General features: G+C 38.7%; 1 protein-coding gene across 6 annotated transcripts in view; it reads left to right on the top strand.

Moving 5' to 3' along the window:
- The window catches only part of MYO1B (myosin IB), a 181,922-nt gene extending 176,884 nt beyond the window's left edge, over nucleotides 1–5,038 (top strand). For 5 of the 6 annotated variants that reach the window (XM_028830384.2, XM_015110580.3, XM_015110577.3 and 2 more), the window contains one exon: nucleotides 3,557–5,038. In XM_028830384.2, the coding sequence (XP_028686217.1) occupies nucleotides 3,557–3,680 (124 nt within the window). In that variant the 3' untranslated portion in view covers nucleotides 3,681–5,038. 6 annotated transcript variants of the gene reach the window in all.
- Nucleotides 5,039–14,057: the final 9,019 nt, after the last annotated feature.

The raw sequence follows: 14,057 nt of genomic DNA on the forward strand, positions 1-14,057 counted from the left end.
CGTGATGCATTTCTCAGAACGTATCCCTTTTATTAGATGATCCATGACTATATTTCTAAAATTAAGTTCCCAAATAGAGTAAAAACTCAAGTGAATTTGTTTCATTAAACATTTTAAATATATGTGTGTGTATATACATATATGTATACACGTGCATACAATAGATACACACACATATATCATTTAAGTTATACAATTGGTTTTCTGAATATTTGAAATCCAAACAACTAATCTGTGTTCCTTTTACCTTGAAATTCTAACTGGTATGAATGCCATGAAATAATATATTCCATGCTATTGTTTGTTGGAGGATGATTTTCTCTTTTCTATGAGGTGAAGATAAATAATGGTGCTTACCTCCTAGGATTGTCCTAAAGCCTGATCTAATAACATAGTAAATGGCCAAGAACAGTGTGGTATGTAGCAAATCCTCAGTATATCTTTCTTTTCTATTGTTATTTCTAGTGTGAATCTTTTTTTTTTTTTTTTTTTTTTTTGAGACAGAGTCTCGCTCTGTCACCCAGGCTGGAGTGCAGTGGTGAGATATCGACTCATTGCAACCTCTGCCTCCTGGGTTCAAGGGATTCTCCTGCCTCAGTCCCCCAAGTAGTTGAGGTTACAGGCGTACACCACCATGCCCTGCTAATTTTTGTATTTTTAGTAGAGATGGGGTTTCACCATGTTGGCCAGGCTGGTTTCAAACTCCTGACCTCAAGTGATCCGACCGCCTCAGCTTCCCAAAGTGCTGGGATTACTGTCATGAGCCACCGTGCCTGGCCTCTAGTGTGAATCTTAATCATGAATTATAGACATGGAAACAGTTAATGTATGCCAAGATTATTGGGGAAATAAGTTCCTATACATTTATTACACTTACAAGTGGTCTTTTTTATTTATTTTGAAACAGTCTCCCATTGTCACCCAGGTCAGAGTGCAGTGGTGTGATTCCGGCTCAGTGCAGCCTCCTCTGCCTCCCAGCTGCAAACGATTCCCCTGCCTCAGCTTCCCAAGTAGCTGGAATTACAGGCATGCACCACCATGCCTGGCTAATTTTTGTATTTTTAGTAAAGACGTGGGTTTGCCAAGTTGGCCAGGCTGGTCTCGAACTCCTGGCCTCAAGTTGCCTGCCTGCCTTGGCCTCCCAAAGTGCTGGGATTACAGGCATGAGCCACTGTGCTCGGCCACAAGTGGTCTTTGAAAATAAAAATGTAAAGGTGTTTGATTTTTTTAAATGTATGAATTTTCAATAAACCTGAAAGATTCTTTTTTGAGACACATACATATAAGTATATATGCCAGAGATATATCTCAGATAGTTGAATCTGGAGCTATAGCTGTCCTTCCCTCATTGCTTTCAAGTTGAAAAGAAAGAACCCATTTAAAAGATCAGAAGCACTATTCTTATAAAACAACTGATGAATTAGAAGCACATTTGCCTTGTTTCACTCTAGCAGATAGTGTTTGCAAAATGTGGCCTCTTTAGACCTTGACACTGAAACTAATGTGTACAGAGTAGAGCTGTGGATCCTCACATCGCTGGGCGATGTCAGTAAGTGGTCAGTGGTTGTTAGGTTGACTCACTTTAATAATGTGCCATTGACTGAGAAAACCATCCTTGAGAATATGGAAAATGTTATAATGCTATGCTAATGATGATGGTGGAGAGAAGAGATGACTGGTTTTGCCACTGGAAGACCTGGTTTCTGGCCCAGTGATGCAGCTCTCATGTCCCCCAGTGACGCTGTCCCCAGTTCAGGGATCTCATCATATACAGTTGGGGGTCCTTCAAAGCACCAGCACAGGGACGGTGTGAAGAACACTCCGTGGATGCTCAGTTGTACACCTAAAGTCGTCTCTTATCCCAGCAGTGGCCCACATGATACACTGAGGGAAAAGTACACTCATGGATTTTTTAATCCATTAATTAATTTCTAAACACTAATAGATATTTTAAATGTTTATAATTTGTATATAAATATTTTAATGGGTATTAAAGATATATGTGGTAGATCAAACACGTGATTTTATCCATATTCTGTAGGCCACTATTATTTTGAAATACATTTAAGCTAGCAATAGCTATTAGCATACTATGAAGATATGACAAAAACTATGTAGGACATATGTGAGTAACCAGTGTTTAGAAGCCATAGACTAGAGGGTTGCCAGACCTCTTCCTTTTGTGAAATTCTTTACCTCATTTTCTCAATTTGTTGATTTTTTTTTTTTTTTTTTTTTTTTTTGAGATGGAGTTTCGCTCTGTCACCCAGGCTGGAGTGCAGTGGCACGATCTCGGCTCAACACAAGATCCGCCTCCCGGGTTCACACCATTCTCCTGCCTCAGCCTCCCAAGTAGCTGGGACTACAGGCACCTGCCACCACGCCCAGCTAATTTTTGTATTTTTATTAGAGATGGGGTTTCACCGTGTTAGCCAGAATGGTTTCAGTCTCCTGACCTCATGATTTACCCGCCTCGGCCTCCCAAAGTGCTGGGATTACAGGCGTGAGCCACTGCGCCCAGCCAATTTGTTGATAATAGGAGCCCCCTCCCATATTTTTGCCTTGGAAAAATGGAAATATAACATGTTAGTCTTTCCATTTGAAACACAGAAATAATTCTTAGCCTTTCTACCTTACTAGAATATGATGAGTTAATGAACTTTAGTTTTCTTAGGGCTAAATGAGTACTGGAGGTAAATTGCATTGATACAGTTCTGTGTAAGAAGTGCTCATGGGAAGAAGTGATACAGGTTGATTCTCCCTTATTCAAAATGTTTGGGACAAGAAATGTTTCCAGTTTCTGGTTTTGGAATGCAGTCATGTGTTTAACATAGGGATATGTACTAAGAAGTGCATCACTAGGTGATTTTGTGCAAACGTCAGAGTGTGTACTTACACAAACGTAGATGGTATAGCCTACTATACACCTAGGCTATATATTATAGTATAGCCAACTGCTCATAGCATGTTACTGTACTGAATACTGTAGGCAATTATAACACAATGGTAAATAGTTGTCTATCTAAACAGAAAAAGTACAGTAAAACTACAGTATAAAAAACAAAAAATGGTACGACTATATAGGCCAGCTCCATCATAATCTTATGGGACCCCCATCGTATATGACTGACAGTGAATTAGGTATGTTTACATCAGTCACCACAAACGTGAGTATCGTATTGCCCTACATTAGGAGAGCTATGACGTCACTAAGCCATAGGAATTTTTCCGCTCTTACGGGACCACCATCATATATGTGGTTCATTGTCCACTGAAACATTGTTAGGTAGCACATAGACTGTATTTGCATTATACTTAACGTTTCAGTCTTAATCTGAAAATCTAAATCTGAAATGTTCCAACAAGCATTTCCTTTGAGCATCATGTCAGTGTTTTAAAAATTTCAGAGTTTGGAGCATTTCAGATTTTTGGATTAGGTTAGGGATGCGCAGCCTGTACTCGCCAAGATCAGTATCCATTAAAATACAAAAGCAAGTGTTACTATAATCATGAGCTATTTTGTGTATACGTTAATTTGTTTTATTCTTTCTCCTAGGTTCCTGGTACAGTTCAGACAAGACAAAGTATGTGTGAAGTTTATTCAGGGAAACCAGAAAAATGGGAGTGTCCCAACATGTAAACGAAAAAACAATCGTCTCCTTGAAGTTGCTGTCCCTTAACTGGCACCTCCTCTCTACTTTCATGGACTTGTTTCTTTGTAATAGTGCAATTTGGTTTTGTTTTATTTGGGGTTCATTGTATGTTTGGGAATCACCAAAGGCTTTTAGAGTTCTTTGGCAAAATAAAAATATTTGACTAATCAATTTTTATTATCGGAATAGTTTTAACCTTTCAAATACATGTTCTGTCCTGGAGCAGGATTGTAGAAACTAACAGTGTCTATTTTCATGTCTGATATGTTCTTCGTTTAGTCATCATGTTAAATCTGTGTACCCTAAATCAGCATATTACTCATAAATCATTAATTCATGTAAGTATAGGAAATGGTCTTAAAAGATACTGCATTCATTCATCAAATATTTATTCCATGCCTACTCTATGCTAGGCCCTGTGCTAGATGGTATGAAAACTTATTAGGAACCTTTTTGTTTTTGAGACCATTGCATTCTGGCTGGTTTGTGCTGGTTTAACGACATCTAAGAAGGTTTAGAAATGTTGAGACCAAAACAATAATTGTTAATGATGGATAGCATTATTAGGAACCCTGTAGTATGATATTTAACAATTTAGGCTTCAAGAAGGGCTGGTCCTAAGAGGGGGCAGAGATGAACAACCGGGTTAAATCCCTCTACATGTGGTTTCTGTTTGAAAAAAAGAAAACTGACATTTGAACAGACTTTTAATTTGTTTAAACCTCTGGTAATTACTTGTAACAGTATAAAATAGAAGTCATTCTTATTTTAGAAAAAGTGACAGAAGCAGTCCCGTAAGATTATATGTTTCTGTTTCTGGTAAATGTCATATATGATCCTCAAAATGATAATATCTCCAGAATATTGTTTTCACCCAAATTTGAGTAGATATTTTAAACACCTAACAAAGGGCTAAAAGCCATTCGGATAGCAGTAAACATTCTGTATGATGTGCAATAAAACATCCAAGATCTTTTTTGAAAGTTTTATTTATAATATACATTTTTGTATGAGAAAGGTGATTGGTACAGGGTGCCTATTTTAGTCATGGATCAAAATTAAATTTATGTAATTTGCAGGGCTTTCTGTCTATTCCTTCAAATTTACAAAGGTTCATTTTGGAAACTACATTTTAAACTTTGGAATCAAATTGTTTCTTATTTGGGAGGATAATGTATATACATTGGTATCTTGTTAAATAATAAAATTGTTCTAATTTGGTGCCATTTGCTGAATCACAACTGTATTTTTGTATCTCAAGCTATTTTCATATGTTGTGTGTCAATGTATCATCTCTCAGAAAGACTTTACAATCCAAACATTATATGTTCTCTGTGTAACTGAATTTCACTGATCTTTTATAAACCAGAAACATTAATTGAAAATATTTTCTGGGGATTTTCTCTCGACTCTTGTATTTTTAAAATGCTCACATAAAGAAATTCTCAGAAGTCTTTGTGTTTATTGGTGCAGGTAGAGGATGTAATTACTTAGATTCTTCTTGCTGTGTGCCTAAAGTGGTAGATTAGTAGTTCCTGATACTGGTGAGTAGAAATTTGGAAATGAGAGGGTGTGTTGTTTTAAATAATATGCAATATGTTCACATTGCTCAGCATATAAGTAAGTGTTAAAAGATAGACATTACAAATTCTCCATCCTGTCAACCACCTATCTGCTTAGTTCCCACCCTCCCTGAAACATTAACCATTGTTGTTAGTTGCTTTTGTAATACTTTGTCCATATGTTTGCAAGAGGAAATCAAAATAGATTCTTACATTCTTCTGCGTTAGTAGACAGAAGCTAGCATATTATATTGTAGCCATTGTTCTTTATCTTGCCTTGTTCACCTAGCAAAATATCATGAAGAGCTGCTCATTCTTCTGTTGTATGGATGTGCTGTGGTGGATTTCTTACTCATTATCATGGGGTTGCTTCCTAAATGGAACTTGAGGATGGAAGACTAGGATGGAAAGGAGAAATACCCCATGGGTCTACTTGTTAGATTGTTCCAAATACCTTATTTGCAGATTATTCAATCAGTCTTGTCACTGAAGTATTCAATAATTTTTGATCATGGAACCCATTCTGCATGGGTTGTGATTTGACGTGTTGGGAAAGATTTGCTGAACTGCAGCCAGAAAGCTTCCTTATGTACCAAGGCGAAAGCCCTTCACATTCCCCATTGGGAAGAGCAATAATAACTTGACCACACTACAAATGAGAGTGCCACTACGGCCCAGGTAACCCACCATAGAGCAGTGTTTCCCAAAATGGCACTGCGCGTCAATCGGGGTCAACACCACAAGGAAAGTTGTTTTTTTTTTTTTGAGACAAGAATCTCGCTGCGACACCCAGGCTGGAGTGCAGTGGCATGTTCTTGACTGCTACCTCCACTTATTGGGTTCAAGCGATTTCCCTACCTCAGCCTCCTGAGTAGCTGGGACCACAGGCGCACACCACTATGCCCAGCTACTTTTTGTATTTTTAGAAGAGACAGGGTTTCACCATGTTGGCCAGGCTGGTCTCAAACTCCTGACCTCAAGTGAACCACCTGCCTCGGCCTCCCAAAGTGCTGGGATTACAGGCGTGAGCCGCTGCATCCGGCTAGAAAGCTTGTTTTTTAAAAATTACAAAAAACAAAAACCCATGCCAGTTCCTGGGCCATACCCTATACTAACCGAATCAGGATGTCTGGAATAGAGTTTGAAAACAGACATTTTAAAGAAAATCTCCAGATGCATTCCAGCCCGGGCGACAGTGAGACCCTGTCTCAAAAAAGAAAAATCTCCAGATGACTCACACACATTGAAGTTTGAGAACCACCAAGGGAAATACTAGAGCTTCTCTATAGCTACACACAGCCGTCTATGCCTTTAAAAGTCCTCCTTTGGTGACCCTGATTGCCACCCAAATATGAGAACCACTAGTCTAAAGCTTCCCTCGCTGCATGTGGCCCAGTGAGCCGTACCTGCTACATCTGCCAACCCTAGTGCCTGACTAGAAGTTACCAATAACTGTGGCATCGCCATATTACAGTGAGCAAGAAACTGATACTCCTTTATCTCGGTTTCTGTCACTGTCCTGCAATGGAAAGTTAAAGCATTGGTGACACTCCAGAATTCCTGTGTATTCTGGCCTGGCCTCACAGCCCTAACTTGTGCCCGCCCATAACTTAGAAGGTTGCCTGGCCTCTGTGGTGACTTCTAGGAGTGAGTGGAGTGACTAGACCTAGTCACCTAGGACCTAGACTCTTAGATCTAGTCCAATTGTGACTAGGAGTGCCCAGACCCTGGGGTGACTAACTGATGGGCTTCAAAAAAGTAAATAAGTAATGGGTACCAAATAGACCATGGTAGTTGCCAAGGTATGCAGTGTAGTTGATGCAGCTACTCTTGACTTTGATTTCCATCTGCCACAGGACAAGAAGGGAGTATGGGAATAGTTATTCTCTAATAACTTGATTACGGTTTTGTATTGCACACTCTTGCAATAATAACTTGGACCCAGAACTCAAATATAAGGCCTTCAGCTCAAGTTTGAAAACCTTTGCTCATACCCAGGGGTGATGGGGGTATGTCTGTAATGGCAAAGAAGCAGGCCAAGAGTTCTGAGAATCATAGGGATATCTTCAGTATTATGGGTTTGGCAGAAATCTAAGAGAATGAACTGTTTGATTATTATGCCATGTCAATATGCTGAGAACTCTCAAGTTCATGTAATTGAGTATAATTATGATAATTAGAGCATGCTTCAAAATTCTTTTAGGCCAAATATAAAAGGCAAAACTTCTTATCTGTTATTTTTCATATATAATAGGTAAGATATTTCTTAGACTCATTGAAATCTTGAAATAGCAAGTACTCTAAAATGGTGTAAGTTGCTGGGGAAGAATTTAGTAAATTCGTTAATGTGTCTGTTCTCACAATGACTTTTAACCAGAATGCATCATATTAAGAGCTTTTGTTTTTAAGCTGGGCATTGTTTTTCCATGAATATTGTGGTACTCAAATTCACTAAAACAGTAGAATGGAAGAGAAAGAAGGGCAGTAGTTTTGGTTTTCTTTCCTCCTATTGAGAAAAACAGCTGTAAGTTTTCATCATACATTTGAAGAGTTTCTGTTGGGTTATTATTGGAGGAGCACTTTCTTTGAGTCTTACTTTAATAATTCTGTTATGTGCTCTTTGATTCTTAGGTTTTTGTTAGCTAAACCCTAGGAAGCCGTGACCTTGATGAGGTGGCACATGCTTTCTGGTCTCATCAGCTTTTATTTCATTTGTCACACAGAAAATTAATTGTTTTGAGTTGGTTTCCTCCAAATCATGGAATGTTTGCCTCATTTTCTTTGGTTTGAAGATCATTTTCAAAATCTGGAGTTAATCACAGTACAGCATAAGCCACAATCTCTTCCTCATTAACTTTTTTTCTGGCGTGGTTGCTAGATCACCTCTGGTCAGTTCCATGAAATTCAACAAAAATCTCTAACTTTATAACCAAGGAAAATAGTCTCAGCTTCTCAGTATTTCAAGGAGGAATAGGGAACAGAATTTAATTCCGTATTCACCCAAAGGCCTGGCAGTACTAAGGGAAAGATCACTAGCTATCTTATTTCAGTTATTTTATATTCACCCCAACTTTGTTTTTTCTTTTTCTGGTGGGGGAGGGGGCTCACCGAGTAACAGAATTGTCATATTCCCTTTAAAAATATACATGTTAATAATATATACATCAGAAACGCATCCATGTGACTAGCACCCAAAACAAGCACCCCAAAGATAGCACCCAGAGGCCCCCTTCTGCATTCTAGTCATCATCCTTCCACAAAAGTAACTCATCTTATTTTATAGTACATTCATTGGCCGGGCGCGGTGGCTCAAGCCTGTAATCCCAGCACTTTGGGAGGCCGAGACGGGCGGATCACGAGGTCAGGAGATCGAGACCATCCTGGTTAACACGGTGAAACCCCGTCTCTACTAAAAAATACAAAAAATTAGCCGGGCGCGGTGGTGGGCGCCTGTAGTCCCAGCTACTCGGGAGGCTGAGGCAGGAGAATGGCGTGAACCCGGGAGGCGGAGCTTGCAGTGAGCTGAGATCCGGCCACTGCACTCCAGCCCGGGCGACAAAGCGAGACTCTGTCTCAAAAAAACAAAAAAAAACAAACAAAAAAAAGTACATTCATTAATTGTGCCCATTTTAAAGCTTTATATAAATTGAATCATACAATATATAGTCTTCTGCCTGGCTTATTTCATTCGTATTTTTTGCACGTAGCTAAGTTTGTTCATATTCCTCGCTATATAATTCATGTTGTTAGACTGCAATTTTGTGGTCCATTTTACTGTTGATGGCCCTTTGGCTATTGTACATAGTGCTGCTGCAGACGTTCTTGTACGTGTCTGTTGGTGAATATGTGTACACATTTCTGCTGAATATATACCTAGGAGTAGAACTGCTGGATTATAGGGTAAGCATATGTACAGCTTGAGTCGATTGTCAAACTGACTTCTAAAGGAGCTATACCAGTTTACACTCCCACCAGCAGTGCATGAGGGTTGCAGTTGCTCTACATGCTTGCTGTAGGTGGTATTGTCAGTCTTTTAAAGATTCTTTTTATGGATCTTAGCCTTAATTTTCATTTCCTTATGACTAATGAGCTCAATTACCTTTTCAATATTGGCCATTTGGATATCACCATTTGCAAAGTGCCTGTTGAAGTATTTTGCCAATTTTTCTGTCTAGTTTTTTTTTTAATTTGCAATTGTATATATATTTTGAATATGAGCTCTTTATGTATGTGACATGTATTTTCTCATGGTGTGTGGTTACCTTTTTCTTCTTCTACCAGTGTCTTTTGATTAACAGAAACTCTGTTGTAGTGTATGTAGTCAAGTTTATCAATTCTTTCCTTTATAGTGAGTACTTTTTCTTTTCTGTTTATGAAATATTTGCTTACCCAATATTATGAAGATATTTGTCTATGTTTTCTTCTAGAATCTCTATTGTTTTACCCATCGCATTTAGATTTTCAGTCCACCTGAAAGCATCCGGCTTACACCTGAAAGATTTAATTATAACTTGACCACCTTGAGCCAACTCTAGCCCTAAACCTAATTTTTTTTTTAAAGTTTTTTTAACGATGTAGGGGGTCAAGATTCATTTTTTCCCCATATAGACATCTAGTGGACCCAACACCTTTTATTGAAAAGGCCTGCCTTTTCACTGCATTGTTTCTAAATTTTCTTTTCTATTACATTGTTTATTTGTATCAACATTATACTATGTTCATTATTACAGCTTTGAAATATGTTGGCATAGTCCTTGAAAAGTGAAATTCGTAATTCTTAGTGACAGGTCCTAAGCTCTGGGTGCTAGGCAGGGGAAAAATGCATTAAAACTAATAAATTTACTTTTTCAGGTATAGGAAGTAATGATAGTTCATCAGAGTTTTAAAAATATGAACATAAAGCCCTTTCCTTTTGCCACAGGGATTTGAGCATGGGAGTTCCTAATGGAATTGTATGGGGAAAATATGAGATGTTTCCTTGAAGTAAATTAACAGTTTCTAATTTTATGCGATATTTTGGATTTCCATTGACTCAGTGGTTTCTAGCCATATTACTAGTCATCTTCATTTAAAGTTTTCCATAAAGTCTTCCTAAAATTACTGTCTTATATAAATGCTTGTGAATGTTTTCTCTTGTTTTTAGGTGAGGCTGCCTGTTTCCCTCTTCCTTCAGTATTGGGTAACGAGAGACCTCTGAGGGTTTTTCTAATTCTTTAAATATTATAGTCAGTTATCTTGTGCAATGATAATAGTGTATAGATGAGGCCAGACGGTTCCAGAAGTGGAGTTCGTATCTTTGTTTGGCTTTTTTAATACTCCCACCCTTTTTTTAAAAGAGATTTTTCTAACTCATTTCCCAGTAATCCATCTCTTGTGTGCAATTCTGAGCTAGTTAAATTCAGAATTGCCTTTTTAAAAATAATCTCTGCCAGCTCAGCTTTCCTGAAATTGGGATTTTAATTGACAGAGAGGAGCAGTACCAAAAAGGCAGAGTAACTGTTGTTAGTAGCAGTAAAGACATATGCATCATTTATTTTTTCATGAGAAGCAAATTATAGTCAAAGGAAAACATATTTAACTTAGTCGTTTTATGTGTACCAATAAGAATCAATTGCTTGAGAAAGTCAAATAGGAAATGAATAAGTTTTGTATCTGTCTAAATTCATATACTGAAAGCAAGTGGAAGGTTGTTGAGGCATTGCATAGCAGAAAACAAACATTTTCCTCCATCCTTCAGAAACCTGAAAGTAGTCTTTTAGCTGCAGTATACTACAAATTCACCCTCTTTCTTTATTCAGCAATGTAACTAATATGGTAATATTTCCATTCTGTTGTCTCTTAAATCCTAACTTCTAGAATGGAATAATGCTGTATTTAAGCAGAGCAGCCATCAGGACTAATTATCCATGATATCATCTCCAAAATGACCTGAAATGCATTTCCTGAAGTTTGAAAACAGCAGCTTTTAGAATAGAAGCTCTTAAGGTACTCAATCCCCAGGCCCTGAATCGGTACCGGTCTATGACCTGTTAGGAACCCAGCCACACAGCAAGAGGTGAGGAGCACCAGCATTACTGCCTGAGCTCCGCCTCCTCTCAGATCAGCTGCAGCATTCGATTCTCACAGAAGGGCGAATCCCATTGTGAGCTGTGCATGCTAGGGATGTAGGTTGCACATTCCTTGTGAGAATCTATTGCCTGATGATCTGAGGTAAAACAGTTTCATCTCTAAGAAATGCCCCCCCTCCAAGTGTCCATGGAAAAATTGTCTTCCACGAAACTGGACCTTAGTGCCAAAAAGGTTGGGGACAGCTGCTCTTAGAGGTTAGGATTGTATCCTACTAGATTGGACTCAACACTGTCAAATAAACTACCTAATACTTTCTGATAGGGAGAAATCAAATAAGTTTCTATTCAGATGGCCATACCATTTACAGAGAAGGGGAGAAAACTTACTCCCACCTTGAGCATTATTTTGTAGCATGTAGATGACTATAAACAAAAATAGGAAGATATTTATAGATATCTACGTGTTTTTGTTGGAAAATACCTTCACTTTACCGTGGCTTTGAATTTAAACGGGGCAGAAATGTTTGTGTCTCAGTATTAATATGAATGAATGAGTGTGAAGATCCTGGAAACGGCAGTAGTTGGAATCTAGTCTCTCTGCTCATCTTGGAGACTATTTGGTAACTCTTAACTTCCTAGCACAAATCGGACTTGGCTCTCAAAAAGAAATGGGAACTGGTAGCATTAAATGGAAAGTACTTGGGAGCTGTTACGGAAACACTACTAAAAGGGAAGGAAATTCACCCACCAATTTGTTCTTTCCACTAGAAAAAAAAGCCCCACAGAAGAAGATGCCCTGTGTTGTGTCTTGAACTGTCCTCAAACCACACCAGGCACATAGGCAAATTTTGTTTGAAAAAGTCTATTTCAGAAGTGTGATTTGATAATGTAGATGCAGACACACTATTCATATCCTTGTCATCTCTGAAGAGCACATGTGGCTAATCAGGGAGATTGGTATGGTTCTTCTCTACTCTCCTGGACTGCAGTAAGTCAGCATTGGTCACATGGTTGCCATTTGCCTCCCAAAACAAACCCATCTTTGTACCATCTTTGGGGCAACACTGGGATTTTATTATATTTTCTGCCGAGACGTACATTCTAGTAATAGGAACTGCTTTGTATTGAGTGTAGAAATTTACATTCTTACATCATGCCATTAAGTCTTACTTTGGTTGAGCAAGTCAGTCACTTTCCAATAACTGCATCACTATTTGTTCTTCCCATGGATCTAATAAAATGCATTTAGACTGAAATTAGATCCCTGAAATGAGCAATTTTGCTCTTAGAGTTCACCTCAACCAGTCTTGCCAAATCTGTGTCATTAGCCAGAAATGCCAGTTGATGGTCTTGGCAGAAACCCTACACTGCTGTTCAAATGAAAGTACATTAATGTCTCGAAGGTAGCCATCTTGATTTAGAATATGGATGCTGAGGATTGTGATAGTGAAGGAAAGCACTTTGTTCTAAAAAGAATATGTTCCCTGTATACATTGGGTTTCAAGAATATCAATAAATATTAAAAACAAAATATTAAGAAATTATGTCATCCAGTTAGATGTTTCCCAACATTTTCTACTACGAAGACCATTTTTTAATGTCTTCACAAACACCTGCATAATGGTAGTCATGCTTTTAGCATCTTTTGATTGGGCCAAATATATAATTTGTGTAAGTTCGAGACAAGTAAATTTGCATTTTCTTAATTATAGCACACTTAATTATCTTTGGAAAATGTCATTACATGTGTTTACAGGTCTTATTTAATATAGTCAACAAACAATACTTGGTTCATGTGAACTTACAGATCCTTTACCAACACTCCAAAGGCTGGAAGTTGCTGAACTGTAACCACCAATCCCTTCACTTTGCAGAGAAGAAAAATCAGGGTCCAGGCCAGGCGCAGTGGCTCACGCCTGTAATCTCAGCACTTTGGGAGGTGGTGGATCACAAAGTCAGGAGATCGAGACCATCCTGGCTAACACGGTGAAACCCTGTCTCTACTAAAAATACAAAAAATTAGCCGGGCACGGTGGCAGGTGCCTATAGTCCCAGCTTCTCAGGAGGCTGAGGCAGGAGAATGGCGTGAACCCGGGAGGCGGAGCTTGCAGTGAGCGGAGATCGCGCCACTGTACTCCTGCCTGGGCGAAAGAGCAAAACTCTGTCTCGAATAAAACAAATAAAATAAAAATCAGGGTCCAGAAAGATGCAGTGATTGGTCCAAGGTTTTGTGGTTACTGGAAGAACTAGACTACAATTCATGTCTTCCGGGTTTCCACTCCTACAGGCTCCCCAAGGAGGATTAGGAAAAGATGCCCAAACACTTGTTTCAATTAGGAAATTATAGGTGATGGATATCAATGGAAGATGCTGACTTTTCTTTAAGTACAGGAAAAATGGGACCCCAATGTGGAAGCCAAAACTGGCAGTGCCTGGCACATATTGTTCAATAAATAGAGCAGACAGAAGCATAACTTCTTTCCCGTATCTAACCTTCTACTATCCTAATCATTCTGGTTTTTTTTAAACATGAAGCTCTCGTTGTCCTTGTTCACTCAAGTTGTCCAATTGAATGTTCAAGCCTGCTTTTCCCAAAGATAATTATTTATGGTAATTCAATTCCCACTCCCCTCTACCCTCCCCACCCCTATAGCTTTCTGTAATACCTGTTTAAGGGGCTGATCTTCGGTTCCTGTGGACCATCCGTCTGGCAGGAAGTGGGCACAAGTAGATGTCCTCTTTACCAGTCTGTCCTAAGTAAAGTAATATTGATA

Source organism: Macaca mulatta, chromosome 12, assembly GCF_049350105.2.
Source record: "Macaca mulatta isolate MMU2019108-1 chromosome 12, T2T-MMU8v2.0, whole genome shotgun sequence".
NCBI lineage: Eukaryota > Metazoa > Chordata > Mammalia > Primates > Cercopithecidae > Macaca > Macaca mulatta.